General features: G+C 53.3%; 1 protein-coding gene across 1 annotated transcript in view; it reads right to left on the reverse strand.

The window, feature by feature from the left end:
- Positions 1–151: 151 nt before the first annotated feature.
- sptb (spectrin, beta, erythrocytic) overlaps positions 152–26,349 on the reverse strand; it is a 27,063-nt gene continuing 865 nt past the window's right edge. The window contains exons 2-25 of the mRNA XM_056589815.1: positions 25,532–26,347; positions 25,169–25,306; positions 24,140–24,899; positions 23,195–23,397; positions 22,189–22,279; positions 21,602–21,748; positions 20,665–20,940; positions 18,017–18,241; positions 17,338–17,427; positions 16,534–16,875; positions 14,760–14,890; positions 14,247–14,451; positions 13,083–13,306; positions 12,359–12,509; positions 10,990–11,234; positions 9,716–9,854; positions 9,018–9,102; positions 7,972–8,168; positions 7,195–7,277; positions 6,736–6,796; positions 5,921–6,192; positions 3,964–4,137; positions 3,030–3,072; positions 152–2,563 (exon numbers count right to left, since the gene is read on the reverse strand). Of these exons, the coding sequence (XP_056445790.1) occupies positions 2,378–2,563; positions 3,030–3,072; positions 3,964–4,137; positions 5,921–6,192; positions 6,736–6,796; positions 7,195–7,277; positions 7,972–8,168; positions 9,018–9,102; positions 9,716–9,854; positions 10,990–11,234; positions 12,359–12,509; positions 13,083–13,306; positions 14,247–14,451; positions 14,760–14,890; positions 16,534–16,875; positions 17,338–17,427; positions 18,017–18,241; positions 20,665–20,940; positions 21,602–21,748; positions 22,189–22,279; positions 23,195–23,397; positions 24,140–24,899; positions 25,169–25,306; positions 25,532–26,347 (5,284 nt within the window). The 3' untranslated portion in view covers positions 152–2,377. The remainder of the gene's footprint in view (positions 2,564–3,029; positions 3,073–3,963; positions 4,138–5,920; positions 6,193–6,735; positions 6,797–7,194; positions 7,278–7,971; positions 8,169–9,017; positions 9,103–9,715; positions 9,855–10,989; positions 11,235–12,358; positions 12,510–13,082; positions 13,307–14,246; positions 14,452–14,759; positions 14,891–16,533; positions 16,876–17,337; positions 17,428–18,016; positions 18,242–20,664; positions 20,941–21,601; positions 21,749–22,188; positions 22,280–23,194; positions 23,398–24,139; positions 24,900–25,168; positions 25,307–25,531; positions 26,348–26,349) is intronic.

A 26,349-nucleotide genomic window follows, 5' to 3' on the forward strand; every position in this document is an offset into this window, starting at 1 on the left:
GATGGCGCTGTTGCTGCAGTTTGTTTTACGTAATTTAAAGGCACCCAGTGCAACTTTCGAGGCTTAAAAATAAACATTCAATTTCTAGTCTTTTTTACACGTAGTAAGTTTCAATAACTCCATACCATTACATACCGACATTCAAGCAGCAAAGATGAGATGTCGTTGTGTGGTGAGAACTGATAGAAAATCGATAACAACAACAATGCCGCCATTTTCTTTATTTTTTGTAACCTACAATAAATAAAGCAGGCTTCCAGTCAATGGAAAAATGGCTTCTCCCCACCGGCGATTGTTGTTGTTTACGATTTTCTATCAGTTCTCACCACACAGCAACGTCTCATCTTTGCTCCTTCAATGTCGATATGTAATGGTATGGAGTTATTGAAACTTACTACGTGTAAAAAAGACTAGAAATTGAATGTTTATTTTTCATTGAATGTTTACATAAAGTTGCACTGGGTGCCTTTAAGTGTGAATAGTTGTAGTCGGTGTATGACATTTGTACCACCAAGAATACATGTTCAAAATAGTATATCATTCAGTAGTAATGCTGAGTATAAACACAGTTAATGCAGAAGTGATGAAATGAATACTACTCAAAACTGTTTCTTGGACATTTGAGAGGTTTTTCATGGTTTTGTCTGGAGATATACTGCTAAGCTCTATATTTCCATACACATGAGGTCACCGTCGTTGTGTTAAGGGCCTATATCAGCTGTCAGTGACGACACAGGTCCAGTATATTTCTGACACTTCTGAAGTCAAAAAACAGAACCAAAATAACAGATTAACCAGCTTCATATACAGCACACACCTTCTTGTTATGTAGTTCCACTTCTTGAGATAATAACGATAAATACTGGCCTATATTCACTTGGTATTCTTTTGAATGCCCTGATCCACTTCAACAGATTTTCTTCTCCGTACATTCATATAAACATCACATTCCTTTATTTTCTCTCCCTCTTGCTAAATTAAGCTACTTAAGCTAACTAGCTTGGCGGCGTGTATCGGATCAACACTCAAAGTCTGCTTCATCTGTCGGCTGTTCCTGTTCTCGACTAATCTCTGCTGATCATCAAACCAGTAATGTCCTGGACATGATTTGGCGCTAACCACAGGTAGCATCTGGGGCTAAATATGGTGCACATATTTAACATACGTGAAGAATTATATGACGCCTGTCAATATATGTTAACATTATCGTTTTTACATGCATTTACAAGCCAAGGTTGAAGACGAATAAGGCAGGTCAGATAGATGTTCTTGATCACCATAGCACCATATCAAAATAACACAGATCACCTGACCTCATGCATCTGTTGGGATATATTCTAAATTTTCAGGTTTTTAATTCAAAAAGTGTTGGATATGCTTCAAGTTCGGAGAAATAAATATTGCAACGGTTCAGTTGAAAAAATATAGGCTGCCAATAACAGCCGTACTCAAATCTTCTAACTAAACAGAAATATCCTGATTCTGGTGTGACCACTACATTATAAGTTGTATGATTGTGAACTATTCATTCGTCTGTTATATAATTCATAATGTACACTGCGAGTATCTCGACGAGTTCTCACAGCGCGTCAGTCACAGTGCACGGCTGTGTGTGTGTGTGTGTGTGTGTGCGTGCTAGTACTCAGTGTTTGTGCTCAGTGTACAGTACCGCACTGTCTCCCTGCTCACTACCCTTAAAGAACGTTTACAACGCTTCCTTCTGTCCGTCACAGCGTGGGGGGCCTGTGTGTGTCACTAGCATATGTAAGCCCCCCCCCCCCCCCACATCACGTTCCCACCTCAGTATTACAGTTCACAACCATTTGATGAGGCAGCGTCTGACCCCGGGGGGGGGGGAGGCTCTCCAGGGGGGGGTGCATGCCCAACACATCGTCGTCGTAAATGTAGAAACCTCAAAACATGCCGGGGCGGAGTCGCTAAACCTTGCTATAAATGTTGAGAGGGAGTTAGTAAGGTTAACGTTATCGTACGAATCTTCTCTTTTTTCTTCTGGGTTCTTTGGTTGAGCGTTCCTGTGCTTTAGTCGAGTCCTTTAATCTGTGTTTAGTAAAAAAAAAAGATAAAGAAAGAAAGAAAAAATCCAAACGATGGTGGACCTTAGCAACGACACACAGGCGATAATACAGGCAGCATCGTGACTCTAAACTACTTCAATCCTCACAAGGTAATATAAATACAAATAAACGGTATAAGGATAAAACTCTCTGGCCGTGTCCCATTTTTGCAGATCCTACTTCCTGACTCCAGGTTGCCTTGGAAACGATGGAAGCATCTCCTCCTCATCTTCACCTCTCTCTCTCCCTCTCTCTTCCTCCCTCCCTCTCTCTCTCTCTCTCTCTCTCTCTCTCTCTCCCTCTCACTTCTTCTTGGAGAAGAACTTCTTCTCTGCCTTCTTGTCTTTCTTGGGGGGTTCGGACGGGGTGGCGGAGGGTGGCGGGGGGGGCAGGCTGTGTGCCTTGGCCCCCGAGGAGTCGGCCGGCTCCGCCCCTTCCTGGGCCAGGGCGGCCTGGCTCATGGCCGCGCCCCAGCGCTGGAGCTCCTCCTAAAGGGGAGGAGCCAAGCACACCCAGATCAAACAAGTCAGTTCAAGTCAAGTGAGGTCAAGTGAGTTCAATTCAAGTCAGTTCAGTTCAAGTCAAGTCAAGTCAAGTCAGTTCAATTCAATTTTATTTGTATAGTACTTAATCACCATTACAGTCTCAAAGGGTTTAACAGTCCAAATACAAGTCTTGCCTCCAAAGCAAAAAAACATACAATCCAAAGTGAAGAGTACCATTCATTCAGTTGACATTGCAGTGTTGAGGTCAACAAACACCATCAAACACAAGTATCAAACTAGTTTCCCACATATATTTAGAACTGAATGTCTAAGCGGGTGCGCTATTCATCGACAACGTGATCGTGAACTGTGTCTTCATGCTCAATATCAGCTGATCGTAGGCAACTGAAGGAACCTTTAAAAACAACACAAGAACTTTATTCGCCCGCCACCGCCGCGGTAGACTCACCTCGTCTTTACACTGGAAGAGGTATTCACCGCCATCCCGCAGCCTGAGGGAACAGAGAGCAGAGGTGTGAGATGACGTCGGCACTATGAGCAACAGCAGAGAGGTCCAATGTGTCTTCGCTCTTTAATCGCAATCCCATTCCAATGAGAAGGTGACGACTCAAACTAGACGTGAGCTATCGGAAAAGCGGTTTGAAATCACTCCATGACATTATTCGGTTAACGGCTATGGGATCTAAAGGCTGTATTTAAGTGCCTTACAGGCGTTCTGCTTGGTTGAACGAGAAAAAGTGTAAGGCCATAAACCTCAGCTGAGTTTGCAAAGTCAATTCACGACAAACACAAACCTCGCTGCTTTGTCTAAATAGAAGTCCTTGTGGTGACGAATAAATCTATAGGAGCGAACGCAATGTGACGAGTGTGTTCGCTGTCGCCTTCTCTTAAGGAAACGAGCTGCAGCGTCTGCTGCCTATTACTCCCAGAACAGAACCAAACAAATGCTCTGTTTCCCTGAAGGCGCTTTGGCGAACGACAAAACAACAGGTTGAGTCCAATCATGAAATTAAAAGCTGTCGTTTGTCATATCGTATCGCACAGAAGGTAGTTTGCATATTTCTTTGGAGAACACAGAGATTTCGTTTTTCGCATTTCAAAACATTTCTTAGCCGTTCAACAAATACAGTTAGTCAGACAAAGTCGCTTATTTTATCAGGTTTTTTATACTCCAAAGCACATAGTTTGTCAGAGTTGTTCATAGTCGTTTTTTCATGGATCAGAAAAACGAATCGTATTCCAGATTTCTCTACAGAGAAGGAGTTGTGTTTCGTGGTTTTTGCCAAATTCCACCGTGGGCCGCGTCCTGCGGTCCACACGGCGGCCTGTCTGTCCGTCCGTCCGTATCTCCCCAAGCGACCCCAACCCGGCGGCCTTCTCACCGCAGTTTGAAGACGTGCTTCTTCTTCTTGTAGTTGGCGAGCGGCTCCCAGCCGGCGCCGTCCAGGGCCAGGGGGTCCTCCCCGTGGAAGGTGACCGCGTGGCCGAAGCTCTTAGAGTCTTTATAGACGGACAGCTGGCCCAGCTTCAGCACACAGTACAGGCTGTTCCAGGAGCTGGGAGGAGGAGGGGGAGGAGGGGGAGGGGGAGGAGGAGGAGGGGGAGAGGGGGGGAAGGGGAGGGGGAGGAGGAGGAGGGGGAAGGGGAGGAGGAGGAGGAGAGGAGGAGGGGGGGGGCAGGAGGAGGAGGGGGGAGGAGGAGGTGGAGGAGGGGGAGGAGGAGGAGGAGGAGCAGGGGGAGGAGGAGGGGGGGAAGGGGAGGGGGAGGAGGAGGGGGAGAGGGGGGGAAGGGGAGCAGGAGGAGGGGAGGGGGAGGAGGAGGAGGGGAGGAGGAGGAGGGGGGCAGGAGGAGGAGGAGGAGGAGGGGGAGGGGGAGGGGGAGGAGGAAGAGGAGGAGGAGCAGGAGGAGGGGGAGGAGGAGGAGGAGGGCGAGCAGGAGGAGGAGGGGGAGCAGGAGGAGGAGCAGTGTGGTAAGGATGGCAAGGGGGAGGATTAGGAGGAGAGAGAAGGGAGGGAGGGAAAGTGGGGGAGGAGGTGAAGACAGAGAGGTGAAGGGAGAAGTAAAGAGGAGAGTGAGGGGGCACGGAGGAAGAGAAAAGCAAAGAGAGGAGGAAAGTGAGGAGAGAATAACGAGGAAGAAGAGGAGAGAAAACAAGGGGAGAGGGGAGGAGAAAAGAGGGAGGGAGGGAGAAGACAGGGGGTGAGATTGGGAGGACAGATAGGAATGGAAGTGAGAGGAGAGGACATTGGAGAAAAGAAGAAAATAACAATTATTTAAAAAGGAAACTAAATGAAACCAATCAAATCGTTTTTAGACAGTTTATAATGGGAAAAAATGATTTGGTTCCATTTCCGACCGCTCAGAAAGAGAACCCGCCGCACTTAAACTATTGAAGGAATGAATGAACTCGCAGGAAACAATAACGAGTGTGTGAATAGTAAGTGACTCTGTGACCAAAAGGGATTGGATCAGGATTTGATTTGACACACGGGGAAATAACTGAAACCCGACCATTATCAACCGTGGGGTTTGGAAATGGACATCTCAAACGTGTTTGGTCATTTGGGTTATTCTGTCTTTTGAAATAAGATGCATGTCCCCGTCGATATTAATTAAGTGCCATCTTATCTTACCTTCCATACCTTAGTTTAGCGCACCTAACTCTATCAATTATTATCTTGGCTGACCTCATTTTATTCTTATTTAAATTCAATCAAATTTTATCTTAATCTAATTGGAAATGTATCACAATTAATCTAATGTGATATAATGTCATCGTATTGTAATTTATTTTATTCTTGATCTGATGCGACATCATCTCATCGTTCTAACTAATCTTAATCTAATGAGACATCATCACATTTTATCTTTACAATGTCATTGCATCTGAATAATCTTAATCTAATGAGATGCAATCTCATTGTTCTAACTAATCTTAATCTAATGACATCATCTCATCCTTTGAATTTATCTTAATCTAATGGCATCATCTCATCCTTCTAATTAATCTTAATCTAATGACATCATCTCATCGTTCTGACTAATATTAATCTAGTGAGTCATCATCTCATTGTTCTAACTAATCCTAATCTAAGCAACATCTCATCGGTCTAACTAATCTTAATCTAGTGAGTCATCATCTCATTGTTCTAATTAATCTTAATCTAATGACTTCATCTCATCTTTCTGACTAATCTTAGTCTAGTGAGTCATCACATCGTCGTCCTAATTAATCTGAGTCTAGTGTCATCATGGGGGTCCCATCCTGTCATGGGGGTCCCATCCTGTCATGGGGGTCCCATCCTGTCATGGGGGTCCCATCCGGTCCGGGGGGCTCACCGGTTGGAGGCCTTCTTCCCGGGCCCCTCCAGGTCGTGCTTGCGTCCCAGCGTGCCCTCCTGCAGCAGGGCGGGGGCCCGGGGGCCCTCGCTGGGCATGGTGGCGGCCCGGGGCTCCCAGGCCGAGGGCCCGGCGGCGGAGATGGAGGGGTCCAGCTCCATGGAGCCGCTCTCCCTCAGGGACTCCGACAGCAGCAGCACCGTGGAGTCCGGGACCCCCGAACTGGGGTCCGCGTCCGCCTCGCCCGCCAGCGCCCCCGATGGCGACGGAGACTGGGAGTGAGTGAGTGGGTGAGTGAGTGTGTGTGTGTGTGAGTGAGTGTGTGAGTGAGTGTGAGTATGAGTGTGTGTGTGTGTGTGTGAGAGTGAGTGGGTGAGTGTGAGTGAGTTAGTGAGTAGGTGAGTGAGTGAGTGAGTGAGTGAGTGAGTGAGTGAAGAGGAGGTTAGGGTTGCAAGAACAAAGACTTCAATTATCAATCAAAGCAGCAAACTGATTCAGTCTATAACAACAAAAAGAATCCCTAAAGAAGTGACCGGATACTAGAACCGTCCGTTTCAGGGATTTTGAAAGTCAAAGGTACTTGACTTTTTCAAACACTGATGTTGTTTCGGAAGGGAGGCTGTTGTAGCGGCTGCGGTTGAGTCGTGTTTAAGCAAGATGTCCTACCCCCTCCCTACTCCTGATCACCTGTCTCCACATCCACCGCAGGGATCCCGAATAACTGCAGCAGCCGCTAGTCGGACGTGACAGCAGCTCCGCGGTTCAGCAGCTCCGGGTAGGAGGGGGACAGGGTTGGACTGAGCTGAGGTACTCACCAGGGTCTGCCTCTCTGTGGTGAGGAGCTGAGAGTCTTCCACAAAGCCCGTGTCTTCTCTCCTTACGGGGAAAACAGAACAAGCGGAAGGTCAGGAGATGTGTGCACGTGTCTGTGTGTGTGAGTGTGTGTTCAATTGTGTTCATGTATGTGTGTGCATGCATGTGCGTGTGTGCATGTATCTGTGTGTGTGTGCGTGTACATATCTGTGTGGATGTGTGCGTGCATGTATCTGTGTTTGTGTGTGTGTGTGTGCGTGTGTGTGCGTGTGTGTGTGTGTGTGTGTGTGCGTGCACATATCTGTGTGGATGTGTGCGTGTGTGTGTGCATGTGTGTGTGCATGCATCTGTGTGTTTGCGTGCACATATCTGCGTGGATGTGTGCATGCATGTAACTTTGTGTGTGTGTGTATGTATCTGTGCATGTGTGCATGCACGTTGCACGGTAGGGTGCGTCCTACCTGCTGTCCCTCTCTGACTCCAGCTGTTCCTTCCTGAACTCCTCCATCTCCTGCTGCTGCTGCCGGAGCTCCAGCAGCTCCATCTACAGCAGAACAAACGGCCGCCATCAGCCCCGCGACCCACCGGTCACCGCCGGCGACCGACCCACTCGGGGTCCGTACGCCTTCAGGGTATCAAAGCCCCGACTGCAAACTATGAGTCAAACCAAACTTCCATCCAGAATCCTTTAGAGGTTGTATCAGCTGGGGTGTGGGGTGACGGAGCCCGCTCGCCCCTCCCATCCGTGTTTCGTGCATCCAGTAAAAACGATCACCAACGCAGCGCAACACCCCACAACACCCACCCTTTGTCGGTGATCGGTTGGAATACTATTTATTTTGGTTAAAGTGTTTGGTAGTACCATTTGTTTTTGTGTACGATCTCGGAGCGCAGGCTGCCTACAGAGACGCGTTATTTGACGGCCTGCTTATGGGACGGACAGCTAGCGGATCGTGAGGAACGATCAGATGAATGTGATCATTTATGTTTCAGCCTAGCATCGCTGATACAACCTTCAACATCACTTTTATGTGGATTCACGTTATCGTTTCTTATGAAGTAACGTGTAACCATGGTTTCACATTCATGCACCAAATCATTTTTCCGGGGCCCAACAGAGCCAGCGCTGTTCGTAACTCCCACGTGCCGACGCGACCTGACCCTAAAACCGCCACGGTTTGTGTGCTTGTGCGCGTCTCCATGGCGACGGCGGCGGCGGCGTTGGGGGCGGGCCTTACGGTGGTGAGGCGCTCCAGGGCGCAGAAGCGCTCCTCCCAGCTGGCGGTGGACTTCTCGAAGGCCTCGTGGCGCTTCAGCAGCTTCTCCACCTCGTTGACGCTGTGGCCCACCTCCCGGCTCGCCACGTAAGGCTCCTGGGCGATCAGCCACGCCTCCGCCACCGAGGCGTCCCGCGAGAACTGGCACACCTCCAGCACTGGGGGGGGGAGAGGTTGGATTTAAAACACCGAACACACAAATGAATGCTGTGCTTTGGTTTGGATGCAGCTAATTATTACTAAACTAAGACCAAAGAAAACGGATGAAAACACAACAAAACATTATTGTTGAACACATCAATTGTACAGAACAGACTATATTGATGTTAGTGATGAGGGGCTGTTGGGGAAGGAGCAGACGAGAGGAAGGCGGGTATCGAAGCTCAGAGAACCGTTGAAGGGATTTGACAACGAGCACAAAAGAATGAATATATAATAGAAGATAGGAAATAATAACCAAACACCCCCTTTTAGAAACTCTTAGCCACAGCTCTGCATATTTCTCGTCACATTTCATCTTCGTCACATCGTGTTGAAAAAGGGGAGAGGGAGAAAATGTATTTGAACAGTGGCGAGGTTTGATATCGGTACGTGTGTCGGGACCAGCCTGAGGAGCACTGGGGTGGGGGGCTTGAGGAGGAGGTGGTGGAAGCTGAGGGAGGAGACGGAGGAAGAGGAGGTGGTGGAGGAGGAGGGGAAAAGGGAACAAGGGGGAGGTGGAGGAGGAGGTGACGAAGGAGGGAGGGGAAGGTGGAGGAGGAGGAGGGGGAGGTGGAGGAGGAGCTGACGAAGGAGGGAGGGAGAGGTGGAGGAGGAGGTGACGAAGGAGGGAGGGAGAGGTGGAGGAGGGGGTGAAAAAGGAGGGAGGGAGAGGTGGAGGAGGAGGTGAAAAAGGAATGGGGAGTGAGAGTAGTCTGAGGAGGAGGAGGTGATGGAGGTGATGGAGGAGGGGGGAGGGGGAGGATGAAAAGGAGGAGGGAGAGGAACATGAGGAGGAAGGTACTCACAGAGTCTCAGCCAGTCCCATCTGTCGTCCCACCTCAGCATCATCTCCTTCCTCGTCTCCATCAGCAGCACCAGCTTCTCTTTGATCTGACACACACACACGCACGCAGGCACGCACACACACAAAAACAAACAGACACACAAACACACGCACGCACGCACGCACACACACCCACACACACAAACACGCACAAGCGCGCACACACACACACACGTACATGCACACGCACACACCGACACAAATACATAAATGCAATAAAACACACACAAACAACCACACATGAACACGCACACACACACACGCACATGCACACACACAAATACATAAATGTAATAAAACGCACACAACCATACAGATGAACCCACATTCACACACACAAACACACCAAAGTAAAGCAAACGTTTAAATCCCGGGACAGTTCTCTGTGAGAGCTACGACTGAGGAGGCGATTACATGAAGCGTTGAATCTAAACCAGGGTCAGCTTTAATCTCACACTGATTGGGATTTACATTGACATTTTTAATTACCCTTTCTCTTTTCTTATTGCTGCCTCCCTAATGATCAGTGGAAGGGGGGGGGCTGATCCCACTCATTGATCGTATCGGGCGGTTAGACACAAACAATCAATCACAGAAGAAGTAATTAAAACCAATTTGCGAGCCGAGCGAAGGTGTTATCCAGCTCCCGGGCGGCCGTACCTCGGCAGAGTCCCGGTGTTTCCGCGTGAGCAGCGCCCGGCCCAGGTCCATGCAGTCGGTGAACTTAGGCCCGCGCGCCTCGATCTCTGAGCGGATCCCCTGGTGGTACTTCTGGAGCAGCTCCACAGACGATACGTCCCTGGGGGAGGGGAGGGGGGAGGGGGGAGGGGGGAGAGGAGAGAGGGGGGAGAAGAGAGGAGAGGGGAGGGGGAAGAGGGGAGAGGAGAGAGGGGGGAGAAGAGAGGTGAGGGGAGGGGAGAGGAGAGGGGGAAGAGAGGGGGGAGAAGAGAGGCGAGGGGAGGGAGGGGGAAGAGAGGGAGGGAGGAGAGAGACTTTCAAATAATGTGTGGGAGAAGCAGTGCGTAGGAAGACCGCCGGCACCGCTCTATTGCAAATTATCACAGTTAGTTTTGTGTGTGTGTTAGTGTGTGGTTAAGGTGTGTGTGTGTGTTTGTAGTGTGTGTGGTTAAGGTGTGTGTGTGTGTGTGTGTGTGTGTGTGTGTGTGTGTGTGTGTGTGTGTGTGTGTGTGTGTGTGTGTGTGTGTGTGTGTGTGTGTGTGTGTGTGTGTGTGTGTGTGTGATCCGACAGGAATCCGTCAGGAATCAAGACCGGGCGAAACCGCATCTTTCTGGTTCTTTGAAGACGGTTGGAAGCTCCGGATCACGTAAAAAACGATCGATATTGTATTATTGAAAAATGAACAATGTATTAAAAGTAAAAGGACATCATTCTTTTCTCTTAATACAAACAGAAAACTTTTATATACAATTTATCTACATTGTGTGTTTCTTACTTGCTGTATAGTAAATTTATTATTATATGAATAAAAAAACAGGCGATATTGGACGGGAAAGCAGGTTGGAGAAGAGAGTTCAATAACATTTAGCATAAACCCGCACAAGGGAATCAAAGCTACGTCGGTTAGCCTACATGGTTAGCACCCTCGCGGCGTTAGCCAAAGAGTCTTCCCACCCCGCGCTATTGGCTGGTTAAACACAATGACGACAGGGAAGCGACGGCCAGCAGCCAATCACGTGCAGAGCCGTGGTACAGAGTCATATGAACTAGGCCCGTTGATCAGACCAACGTGCAACCTACGACGGAGCGTGGTCTGGCTATAGCCGGACTAACCCACCACGTCTTCAGACAACCATCAAAGCCAAAGGTCGGGCTGGGTCGATACACGCTGAACGGCGTGGTCAGTAGCACACGGTACAACTGCTCCAAACATGGCCGCCCCCCCCTCCTCTCAGCGCCCCCCCCCCCCCCTCACCGGGGCTTCTCCTGGGTCTCTATCTGCTGGCCCACGGCCTCCATCCAGCCCAGCAGGTCCTTCACCATGGTGAAGAAGTGGTACTTCTCGGCCGTGTCCACCAGCTCGGCCCGCCGCCCGTCGCACGCCGCCAGCAGCCCCCGCCACGCCTCCAGCACCGCCTTCTCCACCGCCGCGATCGCCCCCGCCTGCTCCCCCGCGTACTGGGCCTGGAGCCGGCCCGCCGTGGCCTGGAACTGGTGCACCTGGGGGGGGCGGGGGGGAGGAGGAGGAGGGGGGGAGGGGAGAGGAGGAGGTGAGGGGGGGGGGGGAGAGGAGGAGGAGGAGGTGAGGGGGGGGGAGGAGGAGGAGGTGAGGGGGGGGAGGAGGAGGAGGTGATGGGGGGAGAGGAGGAGGAGGAGGTGAGGGGGGGGAGGAGGAGGAGGTGAGGGGGGGGAGGAGGAGGAGGTGAGGGGATGGGGGGAAAGGAGAGCGAGGAGAGATGGGGAGTCGGGGAGGGGGAGAGGGAGAGGAAGGAGGATATGTGAGGGGGATGGGGGAAGAAGAGGAGAAAAGAGGAAGAGGAAGGAGCAGGATGAGAGGGACGGGGGGAGTGGAGAGGCGGTTAGGGTGAGAAGGAGAAAGACAAACGGAGAGGAGAGGAGATGGGGAGTAGAGGAGAAGGTGGAGGTGGAGAACGGGGGAGTGGGAGGGTGGAGGACGGGGGGGTGGGAGGGTGGAGGAGACTAAATGAGCGAGGGGTGGGACATTAAAATGTTAATCGTGACTTTATCGTTCTGAAACGGCGGTTCTAGCCGCCGCCGCCCCCAGCGGGGCCGTCCTGTAGGTCTGGGGTACGCCAACACCCCGAGCTGGTCGGGACCGAGGAACCATTAACACAACGCATTCCTCATGTTGATTTCCCAGTGGCCCACTGGTTTCCCCGCACACTGCGCGGCCATCAAAGCCCGATGCGGCCCTTTGATTCACACGCAAACCATACCATTTGAACCATACTGGGGCCGTGATATTGCACTGGGAAGCCGTTCAAAGACAAGATACGGGGTTGGATCCCCAGTGTGACACATTACCAGTCGGTAGCTGAGCCCAACACCCCCGAACCCTTTACCTCTCGCCTTGAACGCACTTCAAGCTGCTTGGGATGAAATGCGATAAAGAGCGCTTTGTGGGGCGTCCCGGTGGTTCAACGGGTAGAGGGCGCACCATTAAGGCCCAGTCCTGATCACAGCGACCCGGGTTCGATTCCTGCCCGTGGTCCTTTGCGGCATGTCCTCCCCTCTCTCACCCACACCCTTCTGTCTGTCTCACTCTATCATAAAGCATACAAATGCAAAACAAGCTCTTTGAGTGTGGGTTCTCCTGGCGGTACCTGTTTGTCCAGGGAGGTGATGTCCCTCTCGAAGGCAGCGTGCATGCGGTGGAAGGTCTCGGCCTTCCCGAAGTCCTCCCCGACGTCCTGGGGAAGCTCCTTCTGCTTCTCGTGGATCTGAACCACCAGCTCTTTGCCGTCGTCAAAGTACCTTCAGACACGAGGAGACCGCGTGATGTCGTTAGCCTCAAGGCATCACTGCCGCAGACATGCTTTAAGGTTCACCTTGTGTTCAGCGTCACACATTTCAAATGGCTCAGATAGACAGTCAAAAGATGAGGAGGAAGATAGTGATTATGGAATGTAACAAGCACTTTGATAGGCTTAGGATACAGCCAATGAGGCGCAGTGAATCAGCAGCGTTAGGAGAGTAGAACAATTAGGCCGAAATATGACTTAGGCAATTATGCTATGAGGCTAACAATGTTCTTGTCATCATTAGTTCACCTTAGATATTTTACAACCTTATTGTTTTGACGTTGAACCTGTCCCAATGAGTGGTGCTACGTGTGTTACCGTGGCCCCATTTGCGTGTTTCTTAACACTCAGCTAGCACTCAGCTAGCAATGAGCTGCATGACCGCAGCTCATTGTAGCTGCTTGTTTATTCTTTTAGAACCAAGCATTGAGCACCTTTGAGGCCAGTTGCAACCACTACCCCCCCCCCCCCCACTCTGCCAACCCCCCCACCATAACCCTGCCTCCCCCCCACTTCTGGGCCGTACTTGAGCAGCTCGTAGGAGGCGCTGAGCAGCTGGCCACGCGTGTCGATGAGCTCCAGCAGGTCCGCCCAGCTCTCGTTGACGGCGTCCTTCCAGTCGGCCAGCGTGGAGGCCTGGCTGTGGCCCGCCGAGATCAGCTCGTCGATGGTCTCGTTCACCTGGTCCACGCGCTCCTGCCCCGACACGCCCGTGTCCCGCGCAAAGTCCCGGAACCGGTCCCTCAGAAGCTAGGGGAGGGAGGGAGGGGGAGAGAAGGAGAGGAGGGAGGGAGTGAGGGAGAGAGGGAGAGAGAGGGAGGGGGAGGGGGAGAGAGGTGGGAGAGAGAGGGAGGGAGGGTGGGAGGGAGCGAGGGAGGGAGGGAGAGTGAGAGTGAGAGCGAGCGAGAGAGAGGTGGGAGAGAGGAAGGGAGGGAGCGAGAGAGAAAGGGAGGGAGGGAGAGAGAGAGGAAGGGAGGGAGGGAGGGAGGGAGACCAAGAAAGGGAGGGAGGGAGGGGGAGAGAGAGACGCGGGAGTTAGGTTTGGTTTGGCAGGTTTGAAACTGGTGTGTGTAGAAAGTGTACGAAATGTAGTTTTGCGCCCAGGATAAAAACGCCCACAGGACCAGTGACGGGTGTGTCTGCATGCAGGAGATACGAGAGAGAAATAGTGCCAGCAGAAAATAGAATACAAATAAAAGAGTAGACTAAGTGTGTTTTAACTTTTTTTAAGTTCTATGCAACTTTAAACTTTTTTTTTACTATTTGGGGTTTCAGAGACCCGGGCCAGGCTCCGTGCCCCCCCCCCTTCAGCGGTCCTGCTCTAAAGAGGGGGACCGCCGGACCGGGGGTGAGCTCTGACTCCCCCCACAGATGCAGGACTCTTTCCCCGGAGGAGGAGTATCTCTCTCTCTCCCCGGCCCTCACGGACGGCAACACGATCGCCCAGCCCAGCGCTCTGAGGAGCCCGTCCACCTGGAGGGGGGGGGGGTCCACCTGGAGGGGGGGGGGTCCCCAGCGCTCCGAGGAGCCCGTCCTCCTGGAGGGGGGGGGGGTCCACCTGGAGGGGGGGGGGGTCCCCAGCGCTCTGAGGAGCCCGTCCACCTGGAGGGGGGGGGTCCCCAGCGCTCTGAGGAGCCCGTCCACCTGGAGGGGGGGGGGGTGCACCTGGAGGGGGGGGGGGGGGTCTCACCGTGACCTGGTCCAGGTCGTGGCCCATCTCCTGGGACGAGGCCGCCACGTCGCGCTCGGCGATCCACTGCTCCAGCTCCTCCACCTCGCGGCTCAGCAGGTGGTGCTGGTAGGTGTGGTCCAGCTTCCTGCGCCGCTCCTCCGCCAGCTCCCGCAGCCCCGCGTACTGCTGCTCCACCTGGCCCTGGCGCCGGACGATCGTCTCCCTGGAGGAGGGGGAGGGGGTGGAGGAGGGGGAGGAGGAGGAGAGGGTTGGGGAGGAGGAGGAGGAGGGGGAGGAGGAGAGGGAGGGGAGATGGAGAAGGCGGGGGAAGGAGGGAGGGAGGAGGAGGAGGAGGAGGAGGGAATAGTGGAGTTCATTTAAGAAGGATAAAAATAAAGAAATCGACACTCATCAGTTCACTCGCTCACACATTCACTAATTAACTAGTTTACAATAACTCGCCCACCCGTAGCCTCACTAACTAACCTAACCCCTGGGGGTGGTCTACCCCTGACCCCTGACCCCACTGACCCCTCTGGGTGGTCCTCGGCCAGCAGTCTCTGGGCGCGTGCCGCCAGCCGCCTTATTGGCTGAGAGTAGTCGTCCACCGCCTGCTTCAGGAGCAGGTGGCGCTTCAGCATCAGCATCGCGCTCTGCTCGTCCTGCAGGGGGGGGGGGGGACAGTTAGTGGAGGAGGGGGAGGAGGGGGAGGAGGAGGAAGGAGGGGGAGGAGGAGGAGGAGGAGGAGAAAGCAGAGGGGGGAGGAGGGAGGAGGAGAAACAGTTGGTGAAACAGAGGTGGGATGTGGCAGAGGATGAAGGAGGAGGAGGAGGAGGAGGGAGGGGGGGGGGGAAGAAGGGGGGAGGGGAGAGGAGGAGAAACAGTTGGTGGAGCAGACGTAGAAGGAGGGGGAGGAGGAGGAGGAGGAAGGGGAGGAAGGGGAGGAGGAGGGGGAGGAGGAGGGAGGAGGAGGGGGGGGAGGAAGGGAGGGAGGAGGGGGGAGGAGGAGAAACAGTTGGTGGAACAGCAGTGGGATGTGGCAGAGGATGAAGGAGGAGGAGGAAGAAGCAGAGGGGGGAGGAGGGGGGAGGAGGAAGAGGAGAGGGGGGAGGAGGGAGGAGGGGGGAGGAGGAAGAGGAGAAACATGGATGGGGAGGAGGAGATACAGTTGGTCGCACAGCCGTAGGATGTGGCAAAAGAGGAGGAGGGGGAGGAGGAGGAGGAGGGAGTGGAACGAGAGGAAGAGGAGACAAGGAAGGCGCCAGCAGAGCGAGGAGATGGGGATGAGGAGTGTTGGGATAGTGAATAGGTAAACGACCAGGTAGAGAAAAATGACCTTTTCTGTACATAACACAAATTACTGCCTCGCACAAATTGTGCTTTGTGTTTTACATGCAACCGACCGCAGTCCAAAACCGTGTTTCTCTCAAACCAATGACCCTTAAACCGACGGCGACATTCATTCTTTCTCATTTAAAACGGCAAGAGGAAGTTTTGGGTTTAAAATAGAATCTTGCACAAGTTTTCCAGTGTTTTAAAACGTGTTTCCCGTCTGGTGGTCCTCTGTCTCCGGCCCGGGGAGGCGCTCCGGGCCTTCGGAGGGGGGGAGGGGGGGGGGAGGGACGAGGGGGAGGGACGGCCCTAATGTGCCCCCTGTGTTCACGTTAAGTGGGGGAGTCGCGCCCCGACACGGCACGCCTTATCTCTCCGCTAATGATGCGGAGAGAACAGCGACACGCCGACGCCCGGACAAACATAAAAGATTAAAACCCTGGAGAGAAATACCAGCACAAGAAACACTGTGGTGGAACACACTCTAGAACCGGGCACAGGCTAGAACCGGGCACAGGCTAGAACCGGAACACAGGCTAGAACCGGACACAGGCTAGAACCTGGGACGCTTTTATCTGACGCGAGTTACAGTGGAAACATGTCCTTAAAGAGGCCTAGTCCAGTAACTAGTACCTAGTTCACAGTTATGGAGACCGGTATGGAACCCAGGACTTACGGCCGGGAGCCTGGCTCAAGGACTCCCCTGCTGTCGTTCACGTAGGTCATGGCTCCGGTCAATGTGTCGACATGGCAACAAAGCATTGAGCTAATCCAAAATCAATACGGGTACTTCTTTAGCTCTGAATCAGTGGACCTCATAGGGCTTCACGTTACCCCGTTACACCCCACCCTCCAGGCCTCACAGGGGTTAGGCGAAGGCTAGGGACAGGGGCCCGCTGAGGGCAGGGGCCCACTAAGGGCCCGCTAAAGGGGGTACGGGGGGGTCAGACTCCGGCCGGCCGCGCCTCCTCACCTTGGGCGTCTCGTCTGAGATCATGTAGAGCTCCTGCTCCCCGACCCAGGCCTCGGCCTCCTCTGCGTCGTTCAGGTACTGCTGGGCCTCGTCGGCCCCGCCCAGCCGCTCCTTCCTCCTCTCCATCTCCTCCCCCAGCCTCCCCCAGGCCTGCTCCAGGGCCCCCGCCTCCCGGGCGATCCGCCGCGCCTCCGGGGTGCCCTCCCCCTCCCCGCCACCGGGGGCGCCGGTGGTGGCAGCGGCGATGGCGGCGGCGGCGATGGAGGCGGCGGCCATCCTGCGGCCGCGCTCCTGGACCTCGTCCACGCGGGGCTGGTGGCCCTCGATCTCCCTCTGCAGCGTCTGGGGGAGGGGGGCAACAACACAGGGGGGGGGTCAACATCTGGACGGCCATCAATCGCACGGACCAACGCTACGATGCGGAGGTGTGATGAGCAGCGATGGGACAGTGTTGTAAATAATGGCGTTACTAAGATTGCAGCTGTTTTTTTATCTGACTAACTAGATCTAACTAGGAAACGTACTTGATAGTAACGCAATAGTTACTTTTTACAGTAACTTTTGTAATTTGTAACTGAGGTACCTAATTTAGTTACTTTTTGGGAGAAGTAGCTAGTAACTGTAACTAATTACTTTTTGAATGTAACTTGCTGGTAACACTGGTGATGAGTGGGGTCTAAATTAGCCACTGGTTTTCTGAATGGTTTTAATTCACAGACAGAATGAATCTGATCGTTAGCGTAAGTGTTGGAGCTAAACGAGCTAGCGAGCTAGCTGGCTTCTCTGGTGGTGTTCCTCCATCACCTGGTGTTTCTTCTGCAGCATCTGGACCGTCTGGAGGTTGTGGCCGTGCTCCTGCGACGTTGCCAACGGCAACCTCTCCTCGACCCACAGCTGAGGAGAGGAGGAGGAGAGAGGTGGAGGAGGAGAGGAAGACAGATAGACATAAAGAGAAGAGGAAGAGTGGGAGTTGAAGGGAGAATATAGAAGATGTAGACAGAGAAGAGATGAGATAGAGTTTAGATAGTTTAGTAAAGTGTCAAAGGTCTTTGGAACCATGGACGAAGCGGTTTTTAAACTATCCAGTACAAGAGAAGAGGTAAAGTAAAGATAGTCAAGCAAAGCCTCAAAGTGAAACAACACATTAACACATCACAGATCATACTTCATACTTTCAAAGTAAAACATGTGAAACATTTTCTTCAAACTGAGACAAGAAACTTCCAACCTACAATCCAAGAGCAGTCCGGTGTATGACATCATCGCCCCCCCCCCCCTCACCTCCCCTGACCTCACCCCCCTCACCTGACCTCACCCCCCTAGGTCAGCCCCCGAACCCCCCCTCACCTCCCCTGAACCCCCTCCCCTCACCGGACCTCACCCCCCCATGTCAGCCCCAGAACCCCCCCCCCCATCCCCACATTCATCCACCCCAGAGACTGGACCTATGTCAGCCCCCCCCCCCCCCCCCCCCCCAACTCACCAGCTCGTCGGCCAGGTCCCGGTAGTACTGGTGGATGGCCTTGGCGGCCTCCAGCTTGTCGCGGCGCTGGGCCAGGGGGGTGAGCAGCTCTCTGAAGGCCCCCTGGAGGGCCCTCTGCTCCGCCTCCAGCTCGGGCTGGTCCTCGCGGGCCCCCCCGTGCTTCTGGACCGCCTCCTGCAGCTCCTCCAGCTCCCGCGCCCGGTCCCGCACCTGGTTCTCCGTCACCTGGCGGCCGGAGGGACGGAGAAGGCGTGGGTGATGTGGCCTGGAAGAGGGGCCTGGGTGTGTCTCCCTCTCTCTACAGAGTGGCCCCCCAGGTTCCCTGTCTCTACAGGGTGGCCCCCAGGTTCCCTGTCTCTACAGCGTGGCCCTCCGGACCCCTGTCTCTACAGCGTGGCCCCCCGGTTCCCTGTCTCTACAGCGTGACCCCCCCGGTTCCCTGTCTCTACAGCGTGACCCCCAGGTTCCCTGTCTCTACAGGGTGGCCCCCAGGTTCCCTGTCTCTACAGCGTGGCCCTCCGGACCCCTGTCTCTACAGCGTGGCCCCCCAGGTTCCCTGTCTCTACAGGGTGGCCCCCAGGTTCCCTGTCTCTACAGCGTGACCCCCCAGGTTCCCTGTCTCTACAGCGTGGCCCCCAGGTTCCCTGCCTCTACAGCGTGGCCCCCAGGTTCCCTGTCTCTACAGGGTGGCCCCCCAGGTTCCCTGTCTCTACAGAGTGGCCCCCAGGTTCCCTGTCTCTACAGCGTGGCCCCCAGGTTCCCTGTCTCTACAGCGTGACCCCCCAGGTTCCCTGTCTCTACAGGGTGGCCCCCAGGTTCCCTGTCTCTACAGCGTGACCCCCCAGGTTCCCTGTCTCTACAGGGTGGCCCCCAGGTTCCCTCTCTCTACAGCGTGGCCCCCAGGTTCCCTCTCTCTACAGCGTGGCCCCCAGGTTCCCTGCCTCTACAGCGTGGCCCCCAGGTTCCCTGTCTCTACAGGGTGGCCCCCCAGGTTCCCTGTCTCTACAGAGTGGCCCCCAGGTTCCCTGTCTCTACAGCGTGGCCCCCAGGTTCCCTGTCTCTACAGGGTGGCCCCCAGGTTCCCTGTCTCTACAGCGTGACCCCCCAGGTTCCCTGTCTCTACAGGGTGACCCCCCAGGTTCCCTGTCTCTACAGCGTGACCCCCCAGGTTCCCTGTCTCTACAGGGTGACCCCCCAGGTTCCCTGTCTCTACAGGGTGACCCCCCAGGTTCCCTGTCTCTACAGCGTGACCCCCCAGGTTCCCTGTCTCTACAGGGTGGCCCCCAGGTTCCCTGTCTCTACAGGGTGGCCCCCCGGACCCCTGTCTCTACAGCGTGGCCCCCCGGTTCCCTGTCTCTACAGCGTGACCCCCCCGGTTCCACCGGTTCTGCGGTAAGGCGTTGCAGTACCACGGTGTTCAGGAGACATCAGACTAAAGCAGTCTTAGATAATGCCCTTTTAGTTCCAAAAATACAGATTTTTGCTGGGGATTACTTTATATGAATACTTTAGGATTATGGATTTACTCTTCCATTACTTCAAGCAAATAATACATATATATTCCTTTCTTTATTACTTTTCAATAACTTAACTTTATTTGATCAAATAAAGTTACATAAAAGTATCAAAAGAGTAAAAGAAACAGTAATCCAAAAAAGAATCTATACCTTTTAAACTAAAAGCATTTTTGCAAGTATTGTTGTTTTTAAACCTAGATTTAATGCAAGATGCAAGATTTGGGCGATACTATTTAGGGTTATGAATAGATGGGGGAGTCTTAATGCTGTGGTAGAAGGACAGCCAAGATGATAACAGGGAAAACATACATGTACTCATTCATTAATAATAACACAGTGTTTTATTAATTTACTTTGAAAAGGAATACACTTTTAGAAATGCTTCTGTGCTTGAAAGGTACAGGTGAAATTTTTGGATAATTCTTTATTGGTACATTTTTGGATTAATTAAGGATTGGATGTGGATATTGTTATTGTAAGGATTGTTCTGATTATTACTCTGGCTGGGTGACGCCTGAAGCTGAACTCCTAATTTGGTCAACGTTTTCATATTTGCCAATAACATTTGTATTCCCGGTAAGCAGGTCTTCAAAAATTATGACAATCATTTATCTCATCGCCTCCGACTGACGTGCCTCCGTGAATGGCAGGTCAAAGGCGCAGCTTGGGTGGGGCGTGTGGGCTGTGAACACCTTCAGGGTCTGCTAGCCGTCCTAGCGTAGAACCGGATCCTATTATTTACAGGACTGTCCTGTACTTCTGCTGTGACAGCCACATTTTCCATCTGGGATTAATAAAGTACATCTAATCTAATCTCTGGCTAGGGTAATGGAGGGAGGGGGAATAGACTGTTTATCAAGCAGCTTCTGGCCGACTATCAGCCATCTGAAGTGGTTTGTATTTATGCCCGGCGATTTCCCATCAAGCACACATTCACCGCCCCGACGTGCCTGCAGGGTCGACCATGCTAGGCTACATCTAAAAAGTAGAGCTTAAACCGTAGACAGACGCACGGCTCCCACGCACGTTCTCTAACATTACCATCACAACATTACCGTCTCGCCACCCCGGCTGTTCTTACCCACGCCCCGGACCCTGAGAACCCGGGCTCTCCCCAGACAGAGGACCCACCTGGTGCTTCTTCAGCAGGATGTTGGCGTTGGTCAGGTCCCGGACCTCCTCCTCGTGCCCCCCCCCGCTGTGGAGCTGCTGCTGCAGCCCGCCCAGCCACTGCTTCACGTCGGCCAGGCTCTGGTCCAGCAGCTCCGAGCGGTTGGCGTCGAACAGCAGGCGAGCCTTCTCCTGCGTGGTGGACTCCAGCCGGCTCCAGAGCGCGTGGAGCTCGGCCAGGCGCTCCCGCACCAGCGGCTCAAACTCGGGCTTGGCCTCGCTCAGCTCCTGGCCCTCCTGGTTCCCGACCGACGCGAGAGGAGGAGGAACGGGGGGAGTTGGGGAGGCTTCGTTTACTCCCTGAATTATGTGGTTTCACTTGGGCAGACGGCGGGGGCTGATTTATGGTTTCAATTCTTTCCACCGTTGTTTAGATTGTAAAAGTGGATGCAGTTTGTTATCCTCGCTCCAATAAACGGGGATTAATCTCCTAGGGTTAATTATCTCAGGTTAATGACCACCTTTACATCATCTGCTATAATTTGAAGACTAATCTTCCATTGTTCTACAGACAAACCTTTTATCAACCGCTTTGTCTCAGAGTTCATAACGATTATTACAGTGGTACAGTTATTACAAAAAATATCTCTTCAAACTTTAGAATGACTATTTGTGGGCGACAGTCAGCACAGCAGCGAAAGCCACCCCTTTATGAGGAGGAAGACCGATACTGCAACTTGATCCCAGTTCAGTTTGCAGGTCAATATCAAGGTTCATCTCAATTGCTCAGACACACCCTCACAGCCACACACACACGCGCACACACACACACACACACACACACACACACACACACACACACACACACACACACACACACACACACACACACACACACACACACAGAGACACACGCACACACACACATACACACAAACAGACCCACTCAGTGACAGACCTGGTCTATGTTGTCCAGCCAGCCCTTGTTGGAGGCCAGCTCGGCCATGAAGGCCTGGTGCTTCAGCCACTTGCTGTGCAGGTTCCTGGCCTCGTCGTACGACGTGTCCTGGGCCGTCAGCATCTTCTCGTTGATCCACAGAGTCAACTGGAAAGGGAGAGAGCCTTTAGCCACACAGGCTACTTCAACCCCCAGGGGGGGGAACACGGAGTCTGTTCTTCAGGAGCACTGCAGAGGTCATCCCGATTCAGGGGTTTTGCACATAAGAATCAAACTGGCTTGTTTATACTCTGTGTCAATTTTTAATGGGACAATAACGTTGAATCTGAATCTAGTGGGGACCGCCAGGAAATGTGTCTGAAGGAAGGACGTGTAAAACCAATGAACAATGACACAGCAAACCTGTGTGTCTGAAGTGTCTTTCTGAAGAGGACAACATACATGATATTGAACCGAATGCAAAAACGATCTGTTATTTAAGCCAAATGGGGAAACCATATTTTCATGTCCATCAGTGCACAATAACATACTATGTGCAAAACATGTGGTAACGATTCCAAACAGTCTCATATCCCGTGTGTACTCACATCCTGAGTGTTCTGAAGGAAGTGCTGGAGATCTCGGTTGTCTTTTAGCTTTCCCGAAACCTCTGTGGCTCTCCTCTGATTGGCATTATGTCTGACAATCGAAAACAAACAAATCACAAAATAAAAGTGAGATATCAGTATATAAATAAAATAGAAGTACATTTACTAAAACAAACATCATAGTATTTCTGTCTGTTATTTTCAGAAAAAAAGTTACACTGTTTACAGGACTAAACAAAATAGACTACAATTTGGACAAGCACAACGTAGTACTTCTGTCAGTTGTTTTCCCAACAAAAGGCCTGAACAAACTCGCCGATAGTTCTGAAGGCCAAACGTTGATAAACTGTTGACGACTCCCCGCTTCCTAGCTGACATGCTCTAGTTAGCTGGAGACGGCGTTACAGGTAAGAGGATCTCGCCCCCCCCCCACCCCCCCCCACCCAGAGATCAATACCCATCACCACAGGCGCCTCTCCGCAGCCTGCCACCGGAGGGAAGGCGACCGAGTCGAAGCACTCTCAGAGTGAGGAGGTTTTAATGTGGTCCTAATAGGACCACTTCAGCACTGCCCCGCCCCGGAACCTCCCTTGTACGTGCCTGTTCACACCCAGGCCGACGAGGTCCCCCCCCGCTCATTAGAGCTTCCATATTACACCACCGGGTGGGAGTGGGATTAGCCGTTACACGACGTTTTGAAAATCGGCCTCTTCTGACATCACAAGTGGGCGTGTCCACCTAGATGTATGACGGATAGATGAACAACGCTTGCTACAGTCCACTGGGTAGGCTGGTAGACCGATCTATCCAGCACACATCTAGGTGGACACGCCCACTTCTGATGTCAGAAGAGGCAGATTTTCAAAACGGCCTGTAACGGCTAATCCCACTCACACCTGGTGGTAGAATATGGGAGCTCTAATGAGTCAACTAATCCACATTCTCGGTGCCTAAAACTCATTGCAAAAACAACAAAATGAACCGAGAACCTTTGGCCCCCTCTGACCTTTCTGTGATGGAGGCCATCTTGTCCTTGACCTTCCCGGAGTAGAGGTTCTCGGCGTCCAGCAGCCTCTGTCCCGTCTTCACCGTGGCCTCCACCTTCTCCTCGTTGGCCCCCATGGTGCTCAGGAAGTCCTCGTGCTTCTTCAGGGCCTTCTCCGCCCCGGCCAGCGTGTCGGGCTTCTCCACGTGGGCCAGAGTGTACTCCTGGAAGCGAGGAACAGCTTGAGGACCAACGTGTTTGCTGACGCAAACGCCATCCCAAGGTCGGTGGCACAAGGATGTCGGACGTGACCTGACATGTCAGGTTTATTATTTTACAGCAATGCGGAATGGTGACTGAGGTTTTATATTTTACAGCAATGCGGAATGGTGACTGGCGACCCTGCTGCATTCTCTGGCTGTGGGACTCGTTGCCTTTGCATCGCTCTGCTTGTTTTTGGTGATGCTCGCTGTCTGAATCATGCATTCCAAGAACCAAATATGCATAACTTTGCTACCCCAGGGTGCAATTCGTCAAGGGGAAAAATAGGGGAAAGATATTTTCATGCATTTCATTAACTTCCTCATCATTTGTTTTTCGTTGACTCAACAACCCAACCCCGGCACTGTATATATTGATAAATTTAAAACGTTATGTTTTACTAGTATTTACTAATTTGCACCAGGATCAGATATATGTCACGTAGCAGGCAGCGGTAACACACAGTTAGTACTTTACTTACTATGCGTCTTAGTTTGAAAGCTACAGATTACTTTTTTAGGATAAGTCTTTTTTTATGACATTATGCCCAAGAACGCTTACAGGTCGATTCGTTAAATCAGGGATAAACCCAGGGACCTTTGGACTGCCAGTCAAACAAACCACAACCCCATCCTGCCCGGTCCCTCCTTCCGGTGTCCCTTCATGAGAACAGAGTACCAAACGAGTGACTACGACGACGTCTACCTGGTTGTTCAGAATGGTGTCCGTGGCCTTGGCGTCCCTCATGAACTGCTGGAAGCCCAGACCCTGGTCCAGGAAGTCCTTGCGGCTGTCCCACATCTTCTGGAGCTCGTTCCAGCCGCGGTCCAGCCCGCTCAGCCTCTGCTCCAGCTGCTGGTACTGGGGGTCGTCCTCCTGGCCCTGGGTGACGCGGGCGCCCGTCTCCTTCACCTGGAGGAAGTCCTCCCGGTGGTTGGCGATGTCGTCGCGCAGCGCGTCGTGGAGGCTCAGCAGCGCCTCGGCCTCGGGCAGCGACCCGGGCACGTCCTCCGACGCCACCGCCTTCTGGGTCCTGAAGAGCCAGGACTGGAAGTCGTCCATGTCCTGCAGGAAGGTCTGCAGCTTGCTGACCTCGCCCAGGGAGTCCTCGCGGTCCTTCAGGGTCTTCTTCAGGGCGTCCCAGGCGGCGTCCAGCTGGCCACGCCGCGCCCGGATGTCGTCGGCGAGCTCGGGGTGGTCCCGGGCCAGCTGGTCGGCCTCGTTCCGCAGGAAGCTCAGCTTGGTGTCGATGGCGGCCAGGTCGCGCTCCATGCCGAACAGCTTCCTCTGGATGGCGATGACGGCGGCCAGGTCGTTGCCTAGGTCCTGCGTGGACTCGATGACGCGCGTCTTGTCCTTGATCCAGGCCTCCGTCTCGCCGCAGTCACCGCCGTAGTTGTGGAGGCTGAGGGCCGAGTCCACCCTCCTCTTCTTCTCCTCCACCATCGCCTTGAAGGCCTCCCACCTGGAAGAGGGACACGGTCGAGGGCGTGACGTCTACGGATGCACCGTTGAACACTCGTGGTGTTCCTTCTATACAGTAGCGTCTATAGAGGCTCGGTTTGGGCGTCCACATCACACTCAGAATTGTATAAAAATGATTATCCACTGGTTGATTATAAATCATAAATCAACCACTAGAGGAGGTACATATTGAGCACAATTTAAAGTGTTTGGTCACATAAAATATGCAGTGAAAAATAAACAAATAAACGCAAAGATATGTGATCTCACCTCTTATTCAGGCGCATCTGGCAGTCCTTGATCTCCTTGGTGCGCGGGTGTCTGCTGTCCTCCAGCTGCTGCACCGCCTGGTTGACGTCATCCACCCGCGACTGGACGTTGGCCATGTCGTTGGTCAGGATGCTCAACCTGGGAAGAGTAGCAGTCAGTCATCATGAAACACCCATTATAGAATCATCTTTAGTATTACAACTGCCAAACTAATTTGCCTAAGACAAATAATCACATGTCATTTCATTATTTGAGGTATATTAAACTCATTGCCTTTCTTCCAATTTCTGTGCCACACAAATTAGAAGAGCGCAAGTCACTCAATTCATATCATTATCGATGCACATCAGGGCTTGTGTTCACCGGTTCTGCACGATCTCCAGGTCCTCCAGCTTGTCGGGCACCTCCAGGCCCACCAGCCAGGTCTCCTTCTGGCCCATCCACAGCTCGCAGGCGTCCGTCTCGCTGAGCACCGTGTACAGGGCCATGGTGTCGTCCAGGGCCTTCTGCCGGACGTCCGCCAGCGCCATGAGCTCCACGTACAGCTCCCGGATGTCCTTGAGGCGCCGCTGGATGTCGGGCGTGTTGCGCAGCTCCTCGGGCAGCGCCTGGGCCTGCCTGCTCAGCGCGTCGATGGTGGCGCCGTTCTTGGCCGTCTCGTTCCTCAGGTCGCGGTGCTTGCGGAGCAGCCGCTGGGTGGTGTACTCGTCGGTGCCCACCTCCGGGCTGCCCATCTGCCTCTTGGCCTCCAGCAGCCAGGCCGTCAGGTCGTCGGCGTCCCCCTGGAACTGGAAGAACTTCTGGGTGTCCTGGAGGCTCTGCTTGCGGAACGCCGCCAGGTCCTCCAGCTCCTGCCACTGCCGGCGGACGTCGGCGCCGCGGCCCTCGACGGCGGCGGCGCCGAAGTGCTCGGCCCGGACCATGTCCTCGCCCAGGGCCAGGACCTGCTGCAGGTGGGCGCGGCGCGCCCCCAGCTCGTCCTCGAAGGCGTTGTGTTTGCCCTGCAGGATCAGCACGCTGGTCAGGTCCTTGCCGTAGTCCAGGGTGGAGAAGATGTGCTCCTTCTCCTTCACCCAGCTCTCCACCTCCGCCGCCTCCCACAGGAAGTTCCAGAAGCGGCGGGACTGCTCCAGGCGGGCCCGGCGCTGGGCGGCGAGGGCGCACAGCTCCTGGTAGCACAG

Source organism: Gadus chalcogrammus, chromosome 5 (assembly GCF_026213295.1).
Source record: "Gadus chalcogrammus isolate NIFS_2021 chromosome 5, NIFS_Gcha_1.0, whole genome shotgun sequence".
Lineage (NCBI taxonomy): Eukaryota > Metazoa > Chordata > Actinopteri > Gadiformes > Gadidae > Gadus > Gadus chalcogrammus.